Source organism: Chenopodium quinoa, unplaced genomic scaffold (assembly GCF_001683475.1).
Source record: "Chenopodium quinoa cultivar QQ74 unplaced genomic scaffold, ASM168347v1, whole genome shotgun sequence".
Lineage (NCBI taxonomy): Eukaryota > Viridiplantae > Streptophyta > Magnoliopsida > Caryophyllales > Amaranthaceae > Chenopodium > Chenopodium quinoa.
The window spans coordinates 22735094-22754056 of record NW_018742204.1 but is presented as its reverse complement, the minus strand read 5'-3'; the positions used below and the strand labels follow the sequence as shown (position 1 = coordinate 22754056).

The following is an 18963-nucleotide window of genomic DNA, read 5'->3' as shown; positions in this document are numbered from 1 at the left end:
TGTTTGTGTAGATTAGTAAGCAATTATATAGAATAATGAAACCAATAATAGGTAAGCTGAACATACAATGTACAACTAGAGAAGAATAAATAAAGATTTATGCCATTCTCCTTGGTACTTTCAGGTAAAGTATTAACAAAGAGGACAAGAAACAAAAGACAGGCATATAAGGGTATCAAGAAGCTGGAAAGCTTAGCTCTGATCTCGAAGCGGAGCACGAGGAAGCAAAATTACAGCGATTCAATCACCGAAAAGACAGGAAATAACAGTATAAAATGAATTGAGCAAAGGTGATGGATAAAAGACAGCAGTTTTACTTACCATGAATTCATATAGCTAATCCAACCTCAATTATATTCATATTTAATTACAAGATATTCCACCTAACAGCGTACAGAGGCTATATGAACAACAGCAGGAGTTCTGCAAGCCAAACTCAAACAACATTGGTATATTACAGTATATCATTTGCCGCGAACTCAAGAATGAAGTACCCTCTCTACTTTACAGTTAGTGTACATTAGCTAGTACTCGTACATAATTTCACAATATGAATTTATACAATATATACTTTGACCACTAAAGGGGGCAAAAATTTTCTGGTCTAACTAACCTGGTAGAGCATGTGGGAATGCAAGCGTGATGTATATAAAACTACAACCCTTTATTTTTCACTTTTACAAATGCTTCAAAATTTAGATTAAAATTTACCAGAACCATCCTTCAAAGCTGGACTTGGAGGTTCCTTCAGAGACCAATCTGACAATGGATATGATGACCTGCTTGCTATATACCTGTCAAAATGGCGCAATGCTGTAGTTGGACAGTAAGCATGTCTGATCTGTTTTATATGAACCATTCGAGAAAGCACACAGTAACTCCTTTAAAAAGTGTTATATTGTAGAATCAGCACCCTTGACAACAGCTTTGCTATTCAGAAGGCTGATTTTGGCCATCAAGGCCAATTGGAAGCTGAATCCGATAATGTGGTTAAATATGGTTTTGATGTGGGTCGGTGTATATGTGCATAACCACAACCTACAAAATGTTTGAAAGATGTTGTCAGCCTACACTTGATGAATAAAAAGGTAGGACTGTAACATGGTGTAGGACTAAAGATCAAACATAACTCCCTGAATGAAACAGACTTGCAAATGTGTATCAAAGATAAGAAATGCCAAGAGTTCAGTTTATGAAGTAATTTTACAAATATAAATTGCTAATTAAGTGAAACCAAACAAGGGACTTCTAGACCAGTAGGAGCTTCTTAAACTACCAAAAGCATGGCCATGATGGTGAGATATAGTCCCAAAATTGAAGTTTCGTGTTCACAGAAGATAAAGTTCATGATACTGAAGAGCATCATCAAGGATTTTGGCAGCATTGGCTCTTGCAAATTCAACATAGGCACTGTTATAAGGTACCAAAAGTACATAATAATGCACGCAATTCCCTTTAAAATCTATTGGCTATTATACTGATTATCTCCTCAAATGTTGCTACAGCATGCAATTGGTAATTTGGTATAAAAAAAAAATAATTCTGCCATCGTAGATTCGTAGCCTGGTTCTGCTGACTTAAAAATAGATACGACAGAGAGACCCAGAGACCAAAATGGAAATTATGTCACTTACCCATCGTTCAAGCAGTTCCAGTAATCAGTCTCTCTCTTTGGTCCAATTTTTTGACTTTAAGTACACCAAATAAAGCTTGAAAGCCGAAAAGTGCACACACAGTATAAGCAGCAATGGCGGGCACCTATAACGGACACAAATTTATATGATTAATTTATAACTATATATATATATATATATATATATATCAATATATGTAACTGCGCTATGCACAGAAAGAACAAAATATTCACTTACTCGAATTGAGTGGAGATACAAAATTGTGGCGAGATTCACCAAGGTTCCAGCAACCACAGCCTGTTAAATTCATCAAATTAAATAATAATGATCTATAATTATCTCTGTGATACCAGGTAGAACAGAACAATTCAACTTAATTAATTTAGAAACAAGTTACCAGCATGAAAGATACGTAAGTTTTAATTCCAACACCAAATCTTTTTTTTGTGGCTCAATCAACATCTAACAGTTCAAACAAGTTTGTTAAAGAACCAACAAGTTCTTTCACAGTTTCACCAAACAAATTGCTGTATATATGTAATATATCTCCAGAATTGGAAACAATGTTCAAGAAAGAAAAGTCTAGACATTTTCCATGAATGAATTATGTCACACTAATCTTAGAGTTTTCATTTGTTTGCCAAGAGCAGAGAGAGAACTTGTGGGGTGGGGGCTTATCTAACTGCATATATAGCGTTTGTACTTTATTTACTCCCCCCCCCCCCCCTCTTTAGGCCATTAGAATTTCTAACTATGCCAAAAATAAGTATTAAGCCAGATGACATACACTTCCTATTGTCTTCTGAACAGCTGCTACACGCTGGAAAGATCTCTCAGACTCCAGAGCTCGAACACGAAGCTTCAAGTCTCCCTTTTCCTATTATAAATACAAGGCCATGTCAGAGGTGAAGAATAGAAAGCCACCATGAAACCACGTCTAATATAATGCAAGTACGTCTATCGTTTCAAAGTTCAATGAGGTAACTACCAGTCGTTCAATAATCTCAGCCAGCTTCTCAACTCTATCTGCCTGCCTAAACAAGTTGTAGAATGCTTGAGACTGCCGGTCCCATCTCTTTCGGAAATCCTAGACAAATTCGAAATATATATTGAGAGTCAACAACAGTAAGCGCAGTTTGGTCGATGCAAAAATACGAAGTAATAAATAAATTTACCTTCACAAGAACTTCAACACCAGCTTCACGGAATTTGAGCAGTTCTAGAGCATAGCTGCAAGGCAAAGATGTGAATAAGCAATTGACAAACAAATTTTTTTCCCAAGAAAAATTTCTTAAAAAAAAGATAGCTCATAAAATTTGAATTTAAACTTACGGTTTGGCTATCTCAGTAATATCAAATCGAGGGTCAAGCCCTTTCCCAATTCCATCTAAAACTGCAATTCAAGAAATGAAGTACAAGGATTTCAGTTATTTTGGTTCAGTTATTTGGTCAAATACCTTTCAGATTTGGTCAAATAATGAGAAAAGAATTTAAGTCAAATACCAGAGAATGCTCGAACAACAAACGTGAATGTAGCAGGAAATCTGAAAGGTTGGTCTGCAGAGATTGACAATAAATCTTCCCCTGAAAAGTTATGCCCCACGTTAGTTAACGCCCAACAGTCTAGGACTCATTCAGTAATAGCTAAGGACAAATTTTAAAGAGCTTCTTCGGCTAGATGGTTCATCCTGGTTCTCAAACTTATGGTGTGAAAAAAAGAAAAATAACAAGGATGAAAATAATACTCCATCCAAAAAATAGTCACATACTTGCATGTACTATTACAGGACTCCTAGAAAAAGATGTCACCTTTCTATATATAGTAATGGATTTTAATTCAGAAAATAACATTTCTGCACTCGAGTAAAGACTAATGAGGGGCGGTGGGCACGGACATTGTCAGATTTGTCACATTTTAACTTGCAGCAGAGCAAGTCTGCATATGCCAAAACTCAAAACCAGAGATAGGAAAAATAATGTGTAGTTGTATGGTCAATTGAGATAGTGTTATTGGAATTAATTTTACCAATTGCAGCTAGCCTTTGCTTTTTCTTTTGAAGTTTTTCCTCCTTAGTTAATGGCTTTTTAAATCCAAGTTCCGCTGCTGCCATTTCCTTCTCTTTCCTTTGGGCCGCCAAACGTTCCTCGAAACTACATAAATGAAACTCGGTCACTATGATTGAATGTTAAAAATTAAAAAAAGAGGAGGGTGGGTGTAAGAGTGAAAAATATGTGTATATGACTATATACTGTGGGGTAAGGTAGTAAATCGGGTTTGCCAATAAAAGAACACTAACTTTTTACACAATAACACTAGCCAGCAAGACAATAACTTCCTAATTGGGTATAACGCATAAAATTCTTAGTCTTTAGATCATACAAAGCAGCAATGTAATCTCATACAGAACTAAAAGTCCAATTCAACGTCAAGTACATAATGTTAAAAATGGGTATCATGGTCCAATAAAAGCTGGATACAATCTCCAATTAAAACGAGTATATTATGATAATTAAAGGATGGTTATTGTTCATTTGATTATCAAAAGAGCAAAAATAACCTTGGGTGCATCTTGCACCCGGGTGTATATAAATTTTTTATAGTTACCTATCAAGGAAGAATTTCGCTGTTCGTCTCACAGCAGTCATATCACCAGTAGGAACTAGAACACCCATTTGAATCATAGATTGTAGAACCTGCAAACAAGGTATATTAAATAAATTAACATATTAAGATGGTAACTAACTAAGCATGATCATTGGCTGTTTGGGTATAAATCTCAACAAACATGATTTATTTTTAAAAAAAAAACCTTGTCTGGGTCCTTCTCATAGACTCCATAAAATGCCTCGAGCAAGCCCTCCCTAATGTTTGAACTGATACTGCAAGGTGCAATAATAATTTTTTGTTAAGCATGAACACAATTTCAGAGGTAGATGAATAATGTATTCTCAGAAATTTACCTTCCCATCATTCCAAAGTCATAAAATATCAGCCTTCCACCATTCACATCATCAACAGCAATATTTCCAGGGTGCTGCCAAGAAAAAGAGAAAGCACTTAAAGTCTTCAACTAAAAAGCAAATTTGAAGTGTAACAACGATAAATATCTTAGAAGCATTAATACAGCCAAGTTTCAGCCATTATTCCTTCAAAGCATAGAATAACGGGGGAGAACTCTGAAACACTCAACAGAAAATGTAAATATATTTTCATTGTTTTATTTTCTAGACATTACTGTTAAAGATTGTTTATTTTGCTAAGATAATCACTGCAGTCCTTGTCAAAAGTTCTGAACACAATAACTTCAGACTTGTAACTTAATTTTATCATTGAATAAAAATAGAATTTTTTTTTGGTTTTGTTTTTTTTTTTTTTTTTTTTTTTTTTTTTGTTTGTGTGTGTGTAGGAAAAGAGAAACAAATTAAAATACTCACTGGGTCAGCATGGAAAAAGCCATGAGAAAGTATTTGTTCCAGATAAGATTCCACAGCATACCGACCTAACCTGAAAGACCAAAAATCAATAATGATAACATCTGTGGAAAAGCAATTGAGTTCTCTAGCAGTAAGCATCATTTCATGGAACACCCATTTTCCAAGAGGTGCTTTGAGATAATTATTTTGACTTAATACCATTCAATGGCATTATAAAAATATAAATTATACTCTTACCTTTTGCGATCAACTCCCAACTGATCTAAAGCTTGAATTCTATTTATCTTGATCCCCGGGACATACTCCATGGTTAAAATCTACAACCAACCAAAATTTCTTCAGATGAAATCAGAGTGAACCACAATATGCTTGCTCTCCTAATATTTTAAGAACACAGCACAGCCAAACCTGCGGGGTAGTGTATTCCCAGTAAATTGAAGGAACCTTGACATAACTCATGTTTTTGAAATTGCTAGCAAATAGTTCTGCATTAGCTGCTTCCTTGGTGTAGTCAATTTCCTGAAATATCTCACATCTAGTCAACAAATTACATCAAATACAAATATGTGCCAAATACCAAAGTGAATCACGAAATTCATATATGCATACAGCACTCTGTAGCATTCAACATAAATGCCATAGAATTTTGCCAAACACTAAGGGTCATGAATTTGTAAGTCCAGATTTAAACCTGGTACAATACACTAGCACACTCGTCATAAATTGCCACCCAATCTCTCTTTGCACCATCCGATTTTGGGTCAAGCTTCTGAAGATATTCAGCAATTACCTAGCAAAACAAGTAAAAAAAAAAAAATTATTGTCAAGCCTCCTACATGTACGCTCAGAAAGTGATAATGTAAACCTTAGAAGTTATCAACACAAATGGAGAAAGACAATTTTCACAAGGCCCACATTGGTCGATCATACATTGTTTAACCAGCCTGGCAGCTTCAATAATGAAGGGGGGGGGGGGGGGATCAAAACCAGGAAGCATTAATATGTATTTATTCTTCAACCACATTAAACCCATGACACCAGTCCAAGTGTATACTGTACATTCCATCCCATGTCTATCAGTCCACTTAATATCCCAAATTGTTTTTGACCTTTTCACATTTGTACTTTTTAGAAATTTGTTGTTTGATACCTATATTACGGTGGCCCGTGTGTATCATTTTAAGTATCCACTAGTACATAATGGTAAAAGGCCATAAAACTTAAAATAACTCGTGCATACAATTCCATTGCCATTTGGATTAGGTGTTTATTTCACGAAGGGGTCTTCTATTATCTTGTTAACTTGCATTTTATTTAAATCTAAAGGCATTAGGCATTTCAACAGTACTTTTATTTAAGATTCTAGACTAGTTCAATAGAGCCAGCATGCCCTGTCAGAAACATATTGCAAACGTTGTAGCATGGGGGGGATATAAAAGTACAGTAGAAGATTAGAAAAATATATTCATACTACAAAACAAAGATAATTTTTTAGCTACCAGGTGGTACAGGTTGTATGTATGCTATGCAGTATGTAGACCTCATTCTTGATTATCCTAGGAACACCCTCATAACTGGTGCTTCATGAAATTTGGTTTGAGGATGCTGATGTCACACTAAGAGCTAGTAAGAATAAAAATGTACATCAAGAAGAAAGAAACCTAATTAAACACCAACCCTTAGATTTTTGAGATCAATATCAAAGAGATCCTTGAGCCCAGGCCGCTGCACTTTAACAACTACGTCCTGTCCTTTAAGTCTTGCTCGATGGACCTGACCTGCAAAACCAAGTGCATCACATTATTTTACTTTATTTTTGTTCAACCAGTGAAGAGGATACAAAGAGATCTAACAATTACCAAGACTTGCAGCTGCTATGGGCTCAAAATCAAAGCGCTCAAAGGTATCACTTAAGGGACCTTCAAGCTCCTCTTCAACAATAGATACAGCTGTCTCTGATGGAAAAGGAGGAACTTGATCCTGCATATCAATAGAGGAAGGGTCAGACGGAGTATTACTTCAGAACAAAGTAGACAATGTTCAATAGATCTTTAAGAGAGTTGTACTGGTAATTGATAGAGACTCGATGTGGAGGTGATTAATTTTCAAAAGGTACAAAAAACACAAGATACCAGTAGCCTAATGATGGATATTCTTCATTTTTTATCCCTAACTTAGGCTTTGTTCTCCTCGGCTTATTTAAATAAGTTTTTGCAAAAGTATTGTTTTTAATCAAAACAAGTTAAGCATTAATATAAGCGTAAAATCCGTAAATACATAAAGTAGCATAATATAAGCTAAGTTTAGCAAAGATAAGCTTTTTTTTTCAGCAAAATAAACTGAGGAGAACAAAGCTTTAAAAAGTAGTTGAATTCTCAGGTTTGGATGAATTGCCAAAATACTACTTGCAAATTAATGGTTTCATTCTTGAAGGACTTGAAACTATACATGGAAATAAATAAATAAATAAATCAAGATTATTCTCATATCCATTCTTTCCAAGCACACCTATAATTCGAAATGTAATGATCTGTGAATACAGGAAAGCCACTAGAATCCGATATCTACATATTTCTACCACCAGCAATTTCACATGACCATGCATCAGAACATGAAGACGCTAATAGAGTAAGCACTAAGCAGTATCCTTCCTTTCTTGAAACATACATGGGAGTCTGACATAGCGAACTTGTCATGTCCCTATTGAACAAATCCCTACCTTTTAAAAAGTTTGAAATTACTCTTATGAATAGTGTTTAGACAATTAAACCCTCTAAAATGTTTAATTACTTTTTTACCCTCATTAATGTTAATTGTCTTTTTATTAAACTCTTAATACCCTAGCTTTTAAAACGTTCAAAATAATTCTTATTAATAGTATTTAGACAAATTTTTTTTTGAGGCAATAGTGTTTAGACAATTATACCCTCTAAAATGTTTCTTTACTTTTTCCCTTCCCTTTAAAAAATTTGAAATTACACTTATAATAGTGTTTAGACATGTATACCGTCTGAACTGTTTATTTACTTTTTGCCCTCATTAATGTTAATTGCCTTTTTTAAAACTCTTAAAAAGAATGAGCGGAAATTTATACCCTTAAAAATATTTGTTTACCTATTATCCTTTATTAATGTTGCCAATAGCTAAAATTGTAACATAAGGCTAAACCGAAAGAGCTCTTCGGATATGGCTATATGCGCACATCGCGAGCCTTAGCCCTAGTTATTATAAAGTTTATGACATGATTAAAAAAATAAAAAGAAAAAGAAAAGAGGGTAAAAAATCAAGAGCTTCCTTCACAAATTTGGCCAGGGGAATCACCTGAAGTTCTGAAAGCTGATCAACGTATTCTTGAGCAAGTATATCCACTCTTGTGGAGAACTGCTGCCCAATTTTGATAAATGTTGGACCAAGCCTCAAGATATTTTCCTTCAACCATTTTGCAAGAGTCATCCGCCTCAGCCTTTTCTTCTCTTCAGTCATCCCTCCTGCAAATCAGGTTGAAGTTTGTTTTATCCTTTAGAATAAAGAACACAGAACAACAGGACTAATGTACCAATGATGTACTTCTAAAAAGGATTTTTCATTAAGGGTGAACAGATAAATTGCTATGATCTACCAAAATATCCCAAAGAACTAAAGTGCACGGAAGAACGATACAACGTTGTTTAAACATAATATAATGGCCAACATCACTGTTTACCATAAGATAATACATTAAACATAATATAATGGCCGCTTTAACTAAGACAGGTGTCAGTTAGTGACTTGTCAGAAAATGAAATAGAGTGGAGATTATGGGTTGATAGGAGAAATCTGCCAACCAAAGTCAGACAAGATGACAGGTATGATGATCCATGATGAAAGAAATTAAGTCAGCCCCTTGTTGAGAATCACAGTTCATAATAAAACACTTCATATCAAATGAAACATGAGCACACATCCCATTACTGTTACAGATATATATTCACCTCTTTATGGAGCCCCAAATCAAAGATTCAACACCTACATTTTTACCTTTATAAGAGAACTTCTGATTGCTCAACCAAACTCTAAAGACAAATTTCAGAACAAATCCCCAAATTTCCAATGTCCTTTGTATCGTTGAATATGTTTTGAATCTGCTCCAGCGGCCTCCAGGTGCAACAGAAACCTACACAAAGAAACTAAGTTTACATTATAATGTCATAATATAAACATGATATGACATAATAACATGTTACAAGCAATTAAACACTCAAATGCATATCAGTCTTGTATCTTGACAGTATATTACTGCCTCCACTTTCCATTTTCAGAGTGTCCCGAAGTAATGTTTTGACACATACTTATGTAGTAATTTTGTAGATGTTATATCAATTTCTCTTCCAAAAAGCACCAAACTTTTTCTCTTTGCGCAAAACACTTTCTCCATACACTTTCAATTAATTTATTCTACATTAACAACATTTCTAGATCTTCACCCCGCTTTAAAATGGGGTGATATATATGGGATGGAAAGGGTACAACTAAAGGAAAAAGAAACATATTCCTATTGGACCTTTATTTGCATGATGAGATTACTATGATTAAAAATCATTTCCTGTAATCCTCAACTTCATGCCTTCACCCTACAGTTTACCATGCTGTGCAGCAGATGCTCTTGTTCAGGCAGGCTCCAATTCAAACTTCCTGGTAATATACAACTAAATCCTTATAAATGGTTTAAGATTAACATAGATTCTTGAAACTTTGACTGCAGAGCCATCTCTCTGATTACAAGGGGCATGGCTGAGTATCCCAATAAAATTTTGGTGAGATGAGCCAGAAGGAATATCTGAATAACTAACTATTCATACTTAGAAGTCTCACTCTCTTCCATAAAAGTCACTTACTTCAAAGTAATTGAGAAGCATTGTCCTCCAATCACCTCAATATACTTTAGTACAGATTTGGACATGAAAGACTCTCATATTCAATGATAGAGAGACAATATCAACAATATAACACATCATTATTATTAGCTTTGATGGCTAGAACAGGTTTCCTAAATTGCAGGGAGGTCTAATACTTGGTAGCAACCATAGAAATGTTAATTTGGTCACTAATCATGAGTTCATGGAAGGAGCCCAAAGAATTTTCCCTAACTCTTACGAAGGTGTTGGCATGCGGTAGTAATATGCTCAAGCTAGAAAGAAGTTGGTAGCAGGAAAATACATGTGCTTACAACGAAAAGTCCAAGTCTCACAAGTAGAGTGTGAGGTGGGATGGAGTGTCCATCAGCCAAATGGAAAGCATTTTACATTTACACCACTATGCACTTTAGAGTTAAAAGGCTTCTCCAATAAATATAATAAAAACCCATCCTCCTTGACTTCGACTTTGAGATAACAAAGGAGACAGAAGCAAAATCAGAAGTTTGACTTAAGTTGGTTTCAATGTAGGATGCTATAATCGAATGGACACAACCAGAATGACAATGTAGTTCAAATGCAGTGTGCATTGCCCATTTGCACATCAGAATTCATGACAAAGTGAAACTGATAGAAGAAACTTCAACTCAAGCAACAATAAATCTATCTCCAATACAGAACTATTCTAGAACCTTATTCATATTCATCATACATAGAACCATTGTAGGGTTTTCCTAATTTGAAGGGATAAACAACCGAAATCAAATCCAATGACCCCAATCTTGGTGATGGTTATTCGGTTAAACTTCCTCATGCATGTTTATTCACCTCTCCAACAAAATTGTACTCCCTCCTTCCCTAAATTACATTCCTACTCCTCTCTATTATGCGAGGAATAAATGCTAGAATTAGGAATGTAATTGAGGGACGGAGGAAGTAATACATTGCTCACAACAAACTTCTAATACAGTAATACCTTCCCAAAATAGCAATACAAAAGCATAATTCTAAATCCAGCAAAATTATTCACTAAACCAATTTGCAATAAGTCAATAACAAATACAATAAGCTGCAATTGTCAATAAATAGCACAACAAAGAATTCAATATTACTAAAATGTAAAACAAAGATGAACTACCTCTAATTGATCTCGACCCCCTTGCTTAAACCAAGCTTCCTCTTGTCCAATATCCTCTATTGTCTTCTTCTCCGCCTTCATCGTCTTCTTCTCCGGTATCGCTTTCGCCTTCGTCTTCTCCGCCACTACTTCTTCCACCTTAGCACCAGAATCTTCCTCCACCACACTCTTCACCGCCGCCATATTATCACCATCAACAAACTTAACTAATCCTCCATTAACAGCACCATTCTCACTCCCCTTCACTCCGCCATTACCACTCAAATAACTCTCAATCGAACCATTTCCGTTTCCATTACCATTTCCGTTCAATTTCAAGCTATCTACTCCATTAATCACCGGAATTTCTCTCTCCTCCGTTGACGGAACCGTATTCTCCCTCACAGCACGAATTCGCTGAAAACTAGGGTTTCGAGAACTGCAAATTCTAGAAGATGAAGAATAAAGTTTGATTCTGCGAAATGTACGCTGATTAAACGAACTAAGCTCGAATACAGAATGAGAAGTCAAGGAGAGAGAAAGCGCCATTAATATACAGTAGAGAGAGAAAGTGAAGGTTCTAGAATGAAGCTTCAATGTCGATTTTCATGGAGTTTGATGAGAGAGAAAGAGAAGTAAAGGTTGAGAGCAGAGTTTTGCAGAAAGAAGTTCGGAAAAACGAAGAAGAAGACAATATTTGTTTAATTTTAATTTTAAAAGGAAAATAAAAAAAAAAAAAGGGTGGTCAAAAGGATGCCACGTAGGAAGAGATAGATGAGAGTCGAGATTGTAGAGAGTTGTGATTGGGTGAAGAATGTTGAGGAGGTGTCGTTGCCGCAAGCAAGAAGTTTTAGTGGAGGTTTTTTTTTTTTTTTTTTTTTTTTTTGAAGCAAAGTTTTAGTGGAGGTTTTGTTTCTTGATTATTTTGGGATTGGAATTTTGTGAATTTTTTTGTGGTGAATTTTTTTGAATAGGGGTCCATTTACACGTTTAATTTGTACCAAAATTATGTTTGGAATCTTACAAGTAAGAATTATGGGATTGTTTATTTTGTGTCGTGCTTGTACTTTTAAATTTTGATTGTTGTTGATTAAGATTAATACGGAGTATTTGATTTGCCCAATTTTGACTGATAAAAATTTGTTAGATGATTTGTGACTATAGTTGTTCAGTTTTAAAAGAGTAAAATATTCTTTGAGATGATGAGTTGTTTTTAGCTAGTTAATGTCTTGAAAGTTGATACTCAAAACTATAATGACTCATTTGTTAATCGGTAATAAATAATGATAATGTGAATGAAGTTTAAATGTAGATAGGTAGAAATAAATATTGTAATTGTCATGGTCATATTTCATCCTCAAACATGTAATAAAAAAAACATGTAAACTTCTCATTAAAATGGTCAATTTGGAGGTACCATGAAAATGAACCTTAAATTTCCTCATAATTTTACATACGGTGTATTATAGTGTGGTACTAGCTAAGCACATATAGTGGCACATCTTTGCCACAAGCGGAAAGTTTTAGTGGAGGTTTTGCTTGTTGATTATTTTGGGATTGGAATTTTGTGAATTTTTTTTAATAGGGGTCCATTACACCATTAACACATTTAATTTGTACCAAGATAATGTTTGGAATTATACAAGTAGGGAAATGAACAAATAATTATGGGATTGTTGTACCTTGTGTTGTGATTGTAATTTTGAATTTTGCTTGTTGTTGATTAAGATTTATGCTTGAGTTGCTCAATTTTTGTTGAATGATTTGTGACTATTACAGTTCAAATCATAGAGGATTAGAGTATTGAAGCAGAGGGGGGGGGGGGGAAAGATCTAACAACTTGAGCTATCCCTCACTTTCATAAGTTAGTTTAATTGATTAATGTCTTGATCCTTAAGGGTTGATACTCAAAATCGTAATTATTCGCTTATTAGCCGATAATAAATGATGATAATGAAAATAAGTTTAAGTATAACATATGAAGGAAATAACCATTGTAATCCTCGTGGTAATGAAATTTCATCCCCTAGCATGTGTTTTCTTCATGAGAAGCTATTGCATGCAGATGTTCGCACGCAAATTTTCGCGTGACTGGTTTGGTTTATATGTTTTAATTGTTGGCTTATATGATTTTTGTTTTGGCTAATATATTCTTTTTTTTTGTTGATATTTTTTTCCCTTTTGTTGTCTGATTCCAGACATCATTTGGCATATATGTTTATTTAGTTGACTGATATATTTGTGTTTATTGGCAGATATGTATATTTTAATTGTTCGTTTATATATTTCATTTTGTTAGCTGATATGTTTAGTTTGTTGGCTTACCTGTTGCTTTTGTTTGATAGTTTCATCCTTTTGTTGGCTAATATGTGTCATTTTGTTGACTTATTAGTACCTTTTGTTGGTTGATACATTTTTATTAATGTCTTTAATGTTGACTGATATCAAACCACCGAACCCAGGCCACCGCACCCATAAACCACAGAACGCTACCACCATCACCGGCGAACGACTCCACCTTCGCAAATGCCACCACTGCTAGTGATTTGCATCTAGCCAGTGAATGGCACCATCACCAGCGAACGCCTCCACCTCTGCATCCGTCATCTACTTTCAAACAAAGCAGGTCATCAATTTTGATTCAATGCTTATTGATGTGAATTCAGATTTTGATTTAGATCTAGAAAAAAGAAAGAGCAGAAGAGAGAGAAAGAGAAGGGAAGAGAAAAAGGAGAGGGAAAGAGAAAGCAAAATGGTAAGGACGTACGAATTATTGGGTGCGGACGTCCGCACTCAATAGTTTGTGTTTCTTCATTATTTTTTTCATTACAATCTATTCATATTTTAATTACAAGTAGCTAATTTGACAACTTAGATCCTCAACTAAACAAACAAGACAAATTTCTAACAAACAAATCACCTCCACCACCACCATTTGTGCCACTTTGCAAGCCACATAAAAGTCAGAACTATGCCAAAACTAAAAAAAAGCCCAACTTGTCAAACATGGTTTGAAAAGTGTCATAATACAATAATACACAAGGCAAAACTACACACTTGTTACAAATGTAAGTAGCCCAAAATCATATCATACGAGCTGTGAAAAGTTGGGCCAACACACATAATCATACGAGTATAATCAATGCCACATCTTGATCCTAGATTCCTAGGAAATTGATGGAGAGTATAGTGTAGAGATCAACTATACGCTAGTCATGAAACTGAATCATCCACTTAAAGAGTTAAAGGTCGATACCCATTTTATCGTAGGCTTAGCCTGTCTTTTAACTTTCAAGTTATAAAAGTTCAAACAATGACAATATTCACTGGACTTATACATATTTTCAAACAAATTATATATATCTTCAAACAAGTCATACATATCTTCCATTAAATAATCTATATCCTTCAATTATTTATACATATAATCTAATGACATTTTCTATTGGCTATATAATATTATGGATGGTTGAAATTCTCTATTGGTTATATGATATTATCTACTGGCTGGATGATATCTATGATATATGGGGGCGTTTGGTTCAAACAATGGTATGAGTTTGGAATGAGGAATGAAACTTGGATGGTATGGGATTGGAACTTGATACTTGATTTCATGTGTTTGGTTTTTATCTAGGAATGATAGTTTTCCTTTTAATTTTAAACTAAAGGTATGGGTATGAGCCATACCCACCTGGCCACCTCCTCCCTTGGGTTTCAAAAACCCATACCTTGGGGGTTTGAGGTATGAGTTTGAAAAATGAAATTTCTACAAACAAACACAAGATATGGGTTTTGGTCATTTCAAACCCATACCTTGTACCTAATATGCTTGAACCAAACACCCCCATAATGGTTTGATGATATTCTCTATTCACTATATGATATTATTTATGATTGTGTCTATGATATCCTTTATTGGCTAAATGGTATCTGCTATTGGTTATATGTAATCATGATATAACCAATAGAGGATATCATCCAACCATAGAGGATAACATCCAGCTAATATAGGATATCAAAAACCCACGCTGGACTGACAAAACATTTTGTCAATCCAAACTGACATAATACTTTTGAATCTTAAATGAGGTGAACTAGGGCGCTACCTTACAAGATTTTCCTGATTTAATGGCTATAACATATAACTAATATAATAGTGCCTGATAAATATTATGAGAAAGTTGTGGCATTGTGCTTATGTATCAAGAATTTTGAGCAAAAGGTTGGAAGATCAAACTTTGGACCCTTAAGTTTTTGCACGCCACCATTTGTGTGGAAGAGCAAGTAATACTTGTTTTGGTATACTATGTATTTCGATATTTGTCAATGAAAGGGTATATTCTCTTCAGATTATTTTAAGTTCATTTCATTTCAGTTCCAACAAGTTCAGTTCAGTTCTGTTCTTAATTCTACTTATCTTATAAAATATTTAGTTAAATTCAGTTTATCTCCAATAAATTCAGTTCAATTCAACTCAGTTTAATCAATCATAACAGACCCTAATAGTCTTAACTTACATATAAAATGTACTCTTCCCTTATCCGATTAATACGAAGTAGCATAATATAGAATCAAATCTTACAATTCTCCTTCCCGATATTCATCTCACTAACATAATCAAATCTCACACTACGTACAGCTTGGAATGACGTATTAACTTTGTATAATTATGGAAATACGGAGTATAACACTAATATACTAGTATATCTTTTAAATAATACTACCACCAACCATTGAAATGAACTAATTAAATGAAATTATCAATTGAAGACAAATAACAACAACGGTTCTCACGTTGACATAGATTCAGCTCGAAATTATTCAACGTAAGTAGTATGGATTTAATAATATAGATATAGTTAGTTGATGTTGATTTATACATTCAAGTGTATTATTACTGATATGATGGCACAGTGACGTAGAATGCAATGGTATGGAATTAAAGGTATTTGCAAATTGGCAATCATATTAACAAATAACAACCTCTTATATGCATGTGTGAAATATACAAGTAGTCAAGTAGACTATAAATTCAAGCGATATGCATGTGTGAACTATACAAGTATGTAATGACTAATGAGGCAATATCGATCTTCCCTTTTAATGTAGATCCTCGAAGGAAAACCTTTATTTGGTCCAATTGAATATATATGTAGTATTTGTTAAATTCGATTTCTTTTATGAATATTAAATACTATGTACTAATTGTTATCTGCAACTTTGAGGTATTATTTGTGAGATATAAAATATTCCAAAGTTGCAGATAACAATTAACAAAGGTAGTATATGACTTTTTATCAATAAATTTAATATACAAAAAATATTTATTTGAATTTCCCACCTTTTTTTCATTAATCACCAATTCACCATGCATAACCAAATGTAAATAAAGATTATATCAAGATTTCACTTTTGCAATTTTTTCCCTTTTCACATATCTACAATGTACATTATTCATATATTTTACTTCAATTTTCATTTCTTATACTTGGAATAGTAACTTATATGAAATTTGTTAGATCGAGTTTAAAGTGTGGGTTAATAAGATTCAAATTTATATTTTTTACTACAAATGTATGATTAAAAATGTTAATACTTAATAGTTAAAGTTATGTATTGATAAATAAACGGAAAAAACATAATAATTATTATTATTACGGAGTAATATTTTTTTTTTTTTTAAAAAAAAAAACAAAGAGAAATAGGAAGTATTTAAATATGCTTTGTATTTTTTTTTGACAGAAAAGTGTTAAAATATGGTAGATTGCTAGTTTTAACGTGTCATAAACTCATAATACTTCGTATATAATTTTGGTAGCACTCCATTATCAATGTCCACCATTTTATATTTCAACAATTCTGTTAGTTTTGGTGGAGTGGTTAAATGGTTATAGGCTTATAGCTTGTCCTTTAACTCATATAATCATTATTCAAATTTTATATGGACACTTTAATTTGAGGATGATAACTTTTTACTCTAAAAGTGCACCTCAATGTCTTCAACACTCTGAAGAATCGAACCTGACCTAGTTTCTTCACCTAGCAAATTAAAATAATAATCATTGTGCATTTGTCCAAACTTATTTTAAAGCCTTTGTAATTACTCTCTCGATTTTGTTTAAGTGTCTTAGTTTGACTCTTCCACTATTAAGGTACATAATTTTGATCAATGTTCGTGCTATAAACATAAGATCAAACATAGTTATATGAGTGTCTGTTACTCTGTTAGAATTGTACCAAGGTATAATTTTTTAATATATTAATTTTTTATGGTTAAAACTTTTTGATAATTAATATATAATGGTTTAAAGTTCTAAATTAAAAAAATATATCAATCAAATTAAGACAAATAACAGAAAGAGTACATACATATAATCAATAATCTATGTTTATATGGAGAGATCAATTAACACACCTTTGACGGCCTTGAGGAATTCATGCTCACACGCCATACCTTTAGAAAAAAGAGCTAGTAGTACAATTTTAATATATTCCATGTGAATTAATCAATCAATTAACTAATGTCATGCAAATATTAATTAAATTCATGATTACGCACCTAATGATGTCCTACAATATTAAATTAATAATGCACTTCTATAATGTATGTAAGTAACCAATAAAAACTACTCTTGTTTGCATTATATAATGTTAGTCGTAGACCCTCAAATTTCATGAACAACTACATACCATGCAAAAAATATCCAACCTTACACTAATCATGCAACTTACACACTTCTCCCTTTTCTCAACCTCCATCCACCTCCCCTTCCTCCTCTCCTTCGTCGCCGTCGAATCCACCACCTCAACCAACCCCAAAACCCTTCATGACTTTATCAAGAGTAGTTGTCAAGTAACCCTCTATTCAAACCTTTGCTACTCTACCCTTTCAGTTTCCTACAATGGTGACCCGGATCTCGGGAAGCTAACCTATGTTGCAATTGGGACCAGTCTCACTGAAGCCAATCGGACAGCAGATTATGTGGCAGATATAAATAATAAAATATTTGCCAAAGATATGGCGGTTAGAGATTGCGTGGAGTTGACGAAAGAAGCTGTAGGGTTGGTTAGGAAGTCGCTAAATGAGATGAAGATGGTTCTGATGAGTAGTGGAGCTCGACGGAGAAATGAGAGAGGAAGGAGGAACAAAAGGTTTGAGTTGAGTAATGTGCAAACGTGGATGAGTGCCGCGATTACGAATCAGGATACTTGTATGGAAGGGTTTAACGACGTTCAGGGAGGGAAGAAGGTTGATGATGAAGTGAGTGAAAAGGTTGGTTATGTTGTGAAGTTGATAAGTAATGCTTTGTCTTTGATTAATAGTTTTGCTGCTAATGCATAATGGAGGATGCCCCGGTTTCTCATAATGACATTTTTGTGAATAAATCAACAATTTTTCATTATTGTGGGCTCCACAATTGAATAAAGTTGAATAAAGTTGTTGATTTATTTACGAAAATGTCATGTGAGAAACAAAATCATGAGAAATAGGGAATTTACCTGCATAATGTGTGTAATGACTTACCTGTTATATGCGACCCATCAAAACGTTACATTTTGATACAACTAGCTAGTCTCAAACTCTTAGGTAACTTGATTTTATGTCATGTTGGCCTATTGGGTGAATTCGATTATTTAGGGGGACTATACTATTAGCTACCCGTCTCGTTTGTAAATTGTGTGAGATTATTGGTTACATGCCCATTAGAAATTATAATAAACCTTGTATTACCATAGACTTTTATATTACCTCTCTATTGTCTTATTAATATTCCCCTTTACTTTTTTTTTTTTGACACAATATTTCCCTTTACTTCAAATATCTGTCATGTACATACTCATGTTAACTTTCATGTTAGAATCACATTCACAATGCAAAACA

General features: G+C 33.9%; 1 protein-coding gene and 1 pseudogene across 1 annotated transcript; one reads left to right on the top strand and one right to left on the bottom strand.

The window, feature by feature from the left end:
* Positions 1–291: 291 nt before the first annotated feature.
* On the bottom strand, positions 292–12199 carry LOC110724143 (uncharacterized protein sll1770-like). Its single transcript, XM_021903536.1, has 21 exons — positions 11100–12199; positions 9087–9222; positions 8391–8557; positions 6929–7049; positions 6747–6847; positions 5761–5859; positions 5478–5588; positions 5307–5386; positions 5070–5139; positions 4596–4669; positions 4445–4514; positions 4240–4328; positions 3661–3785; positions 3138–3218; positions 2967–3027; positions 2810–2864; positions 2623–2721; positions 2422–2511; positions 1872–1931; positions 1635–1758; positions 292–1038 (listed from the first exon to the last, which is right to left on the bottom strand). Exons 1-20 carry the CDS (start codon positions 11625–11627, stop codon positions 1642–1644), a joined length of 2334 nt encoding a protein of 777 aa, XP_021759228.1. The 5' UTR covers positions 11628–12199; the 3' UTR covers positions 292–1038; positions 1635–1641.
* A 5610-nt stretch (positions 12200–17809) lies between these two features.
* On the top strand, positions 17810–18953 carry LOC110689726 (annotated as a pseudogene).
* Positions 18954–18963: the final 10 nt, after the last annotated feature.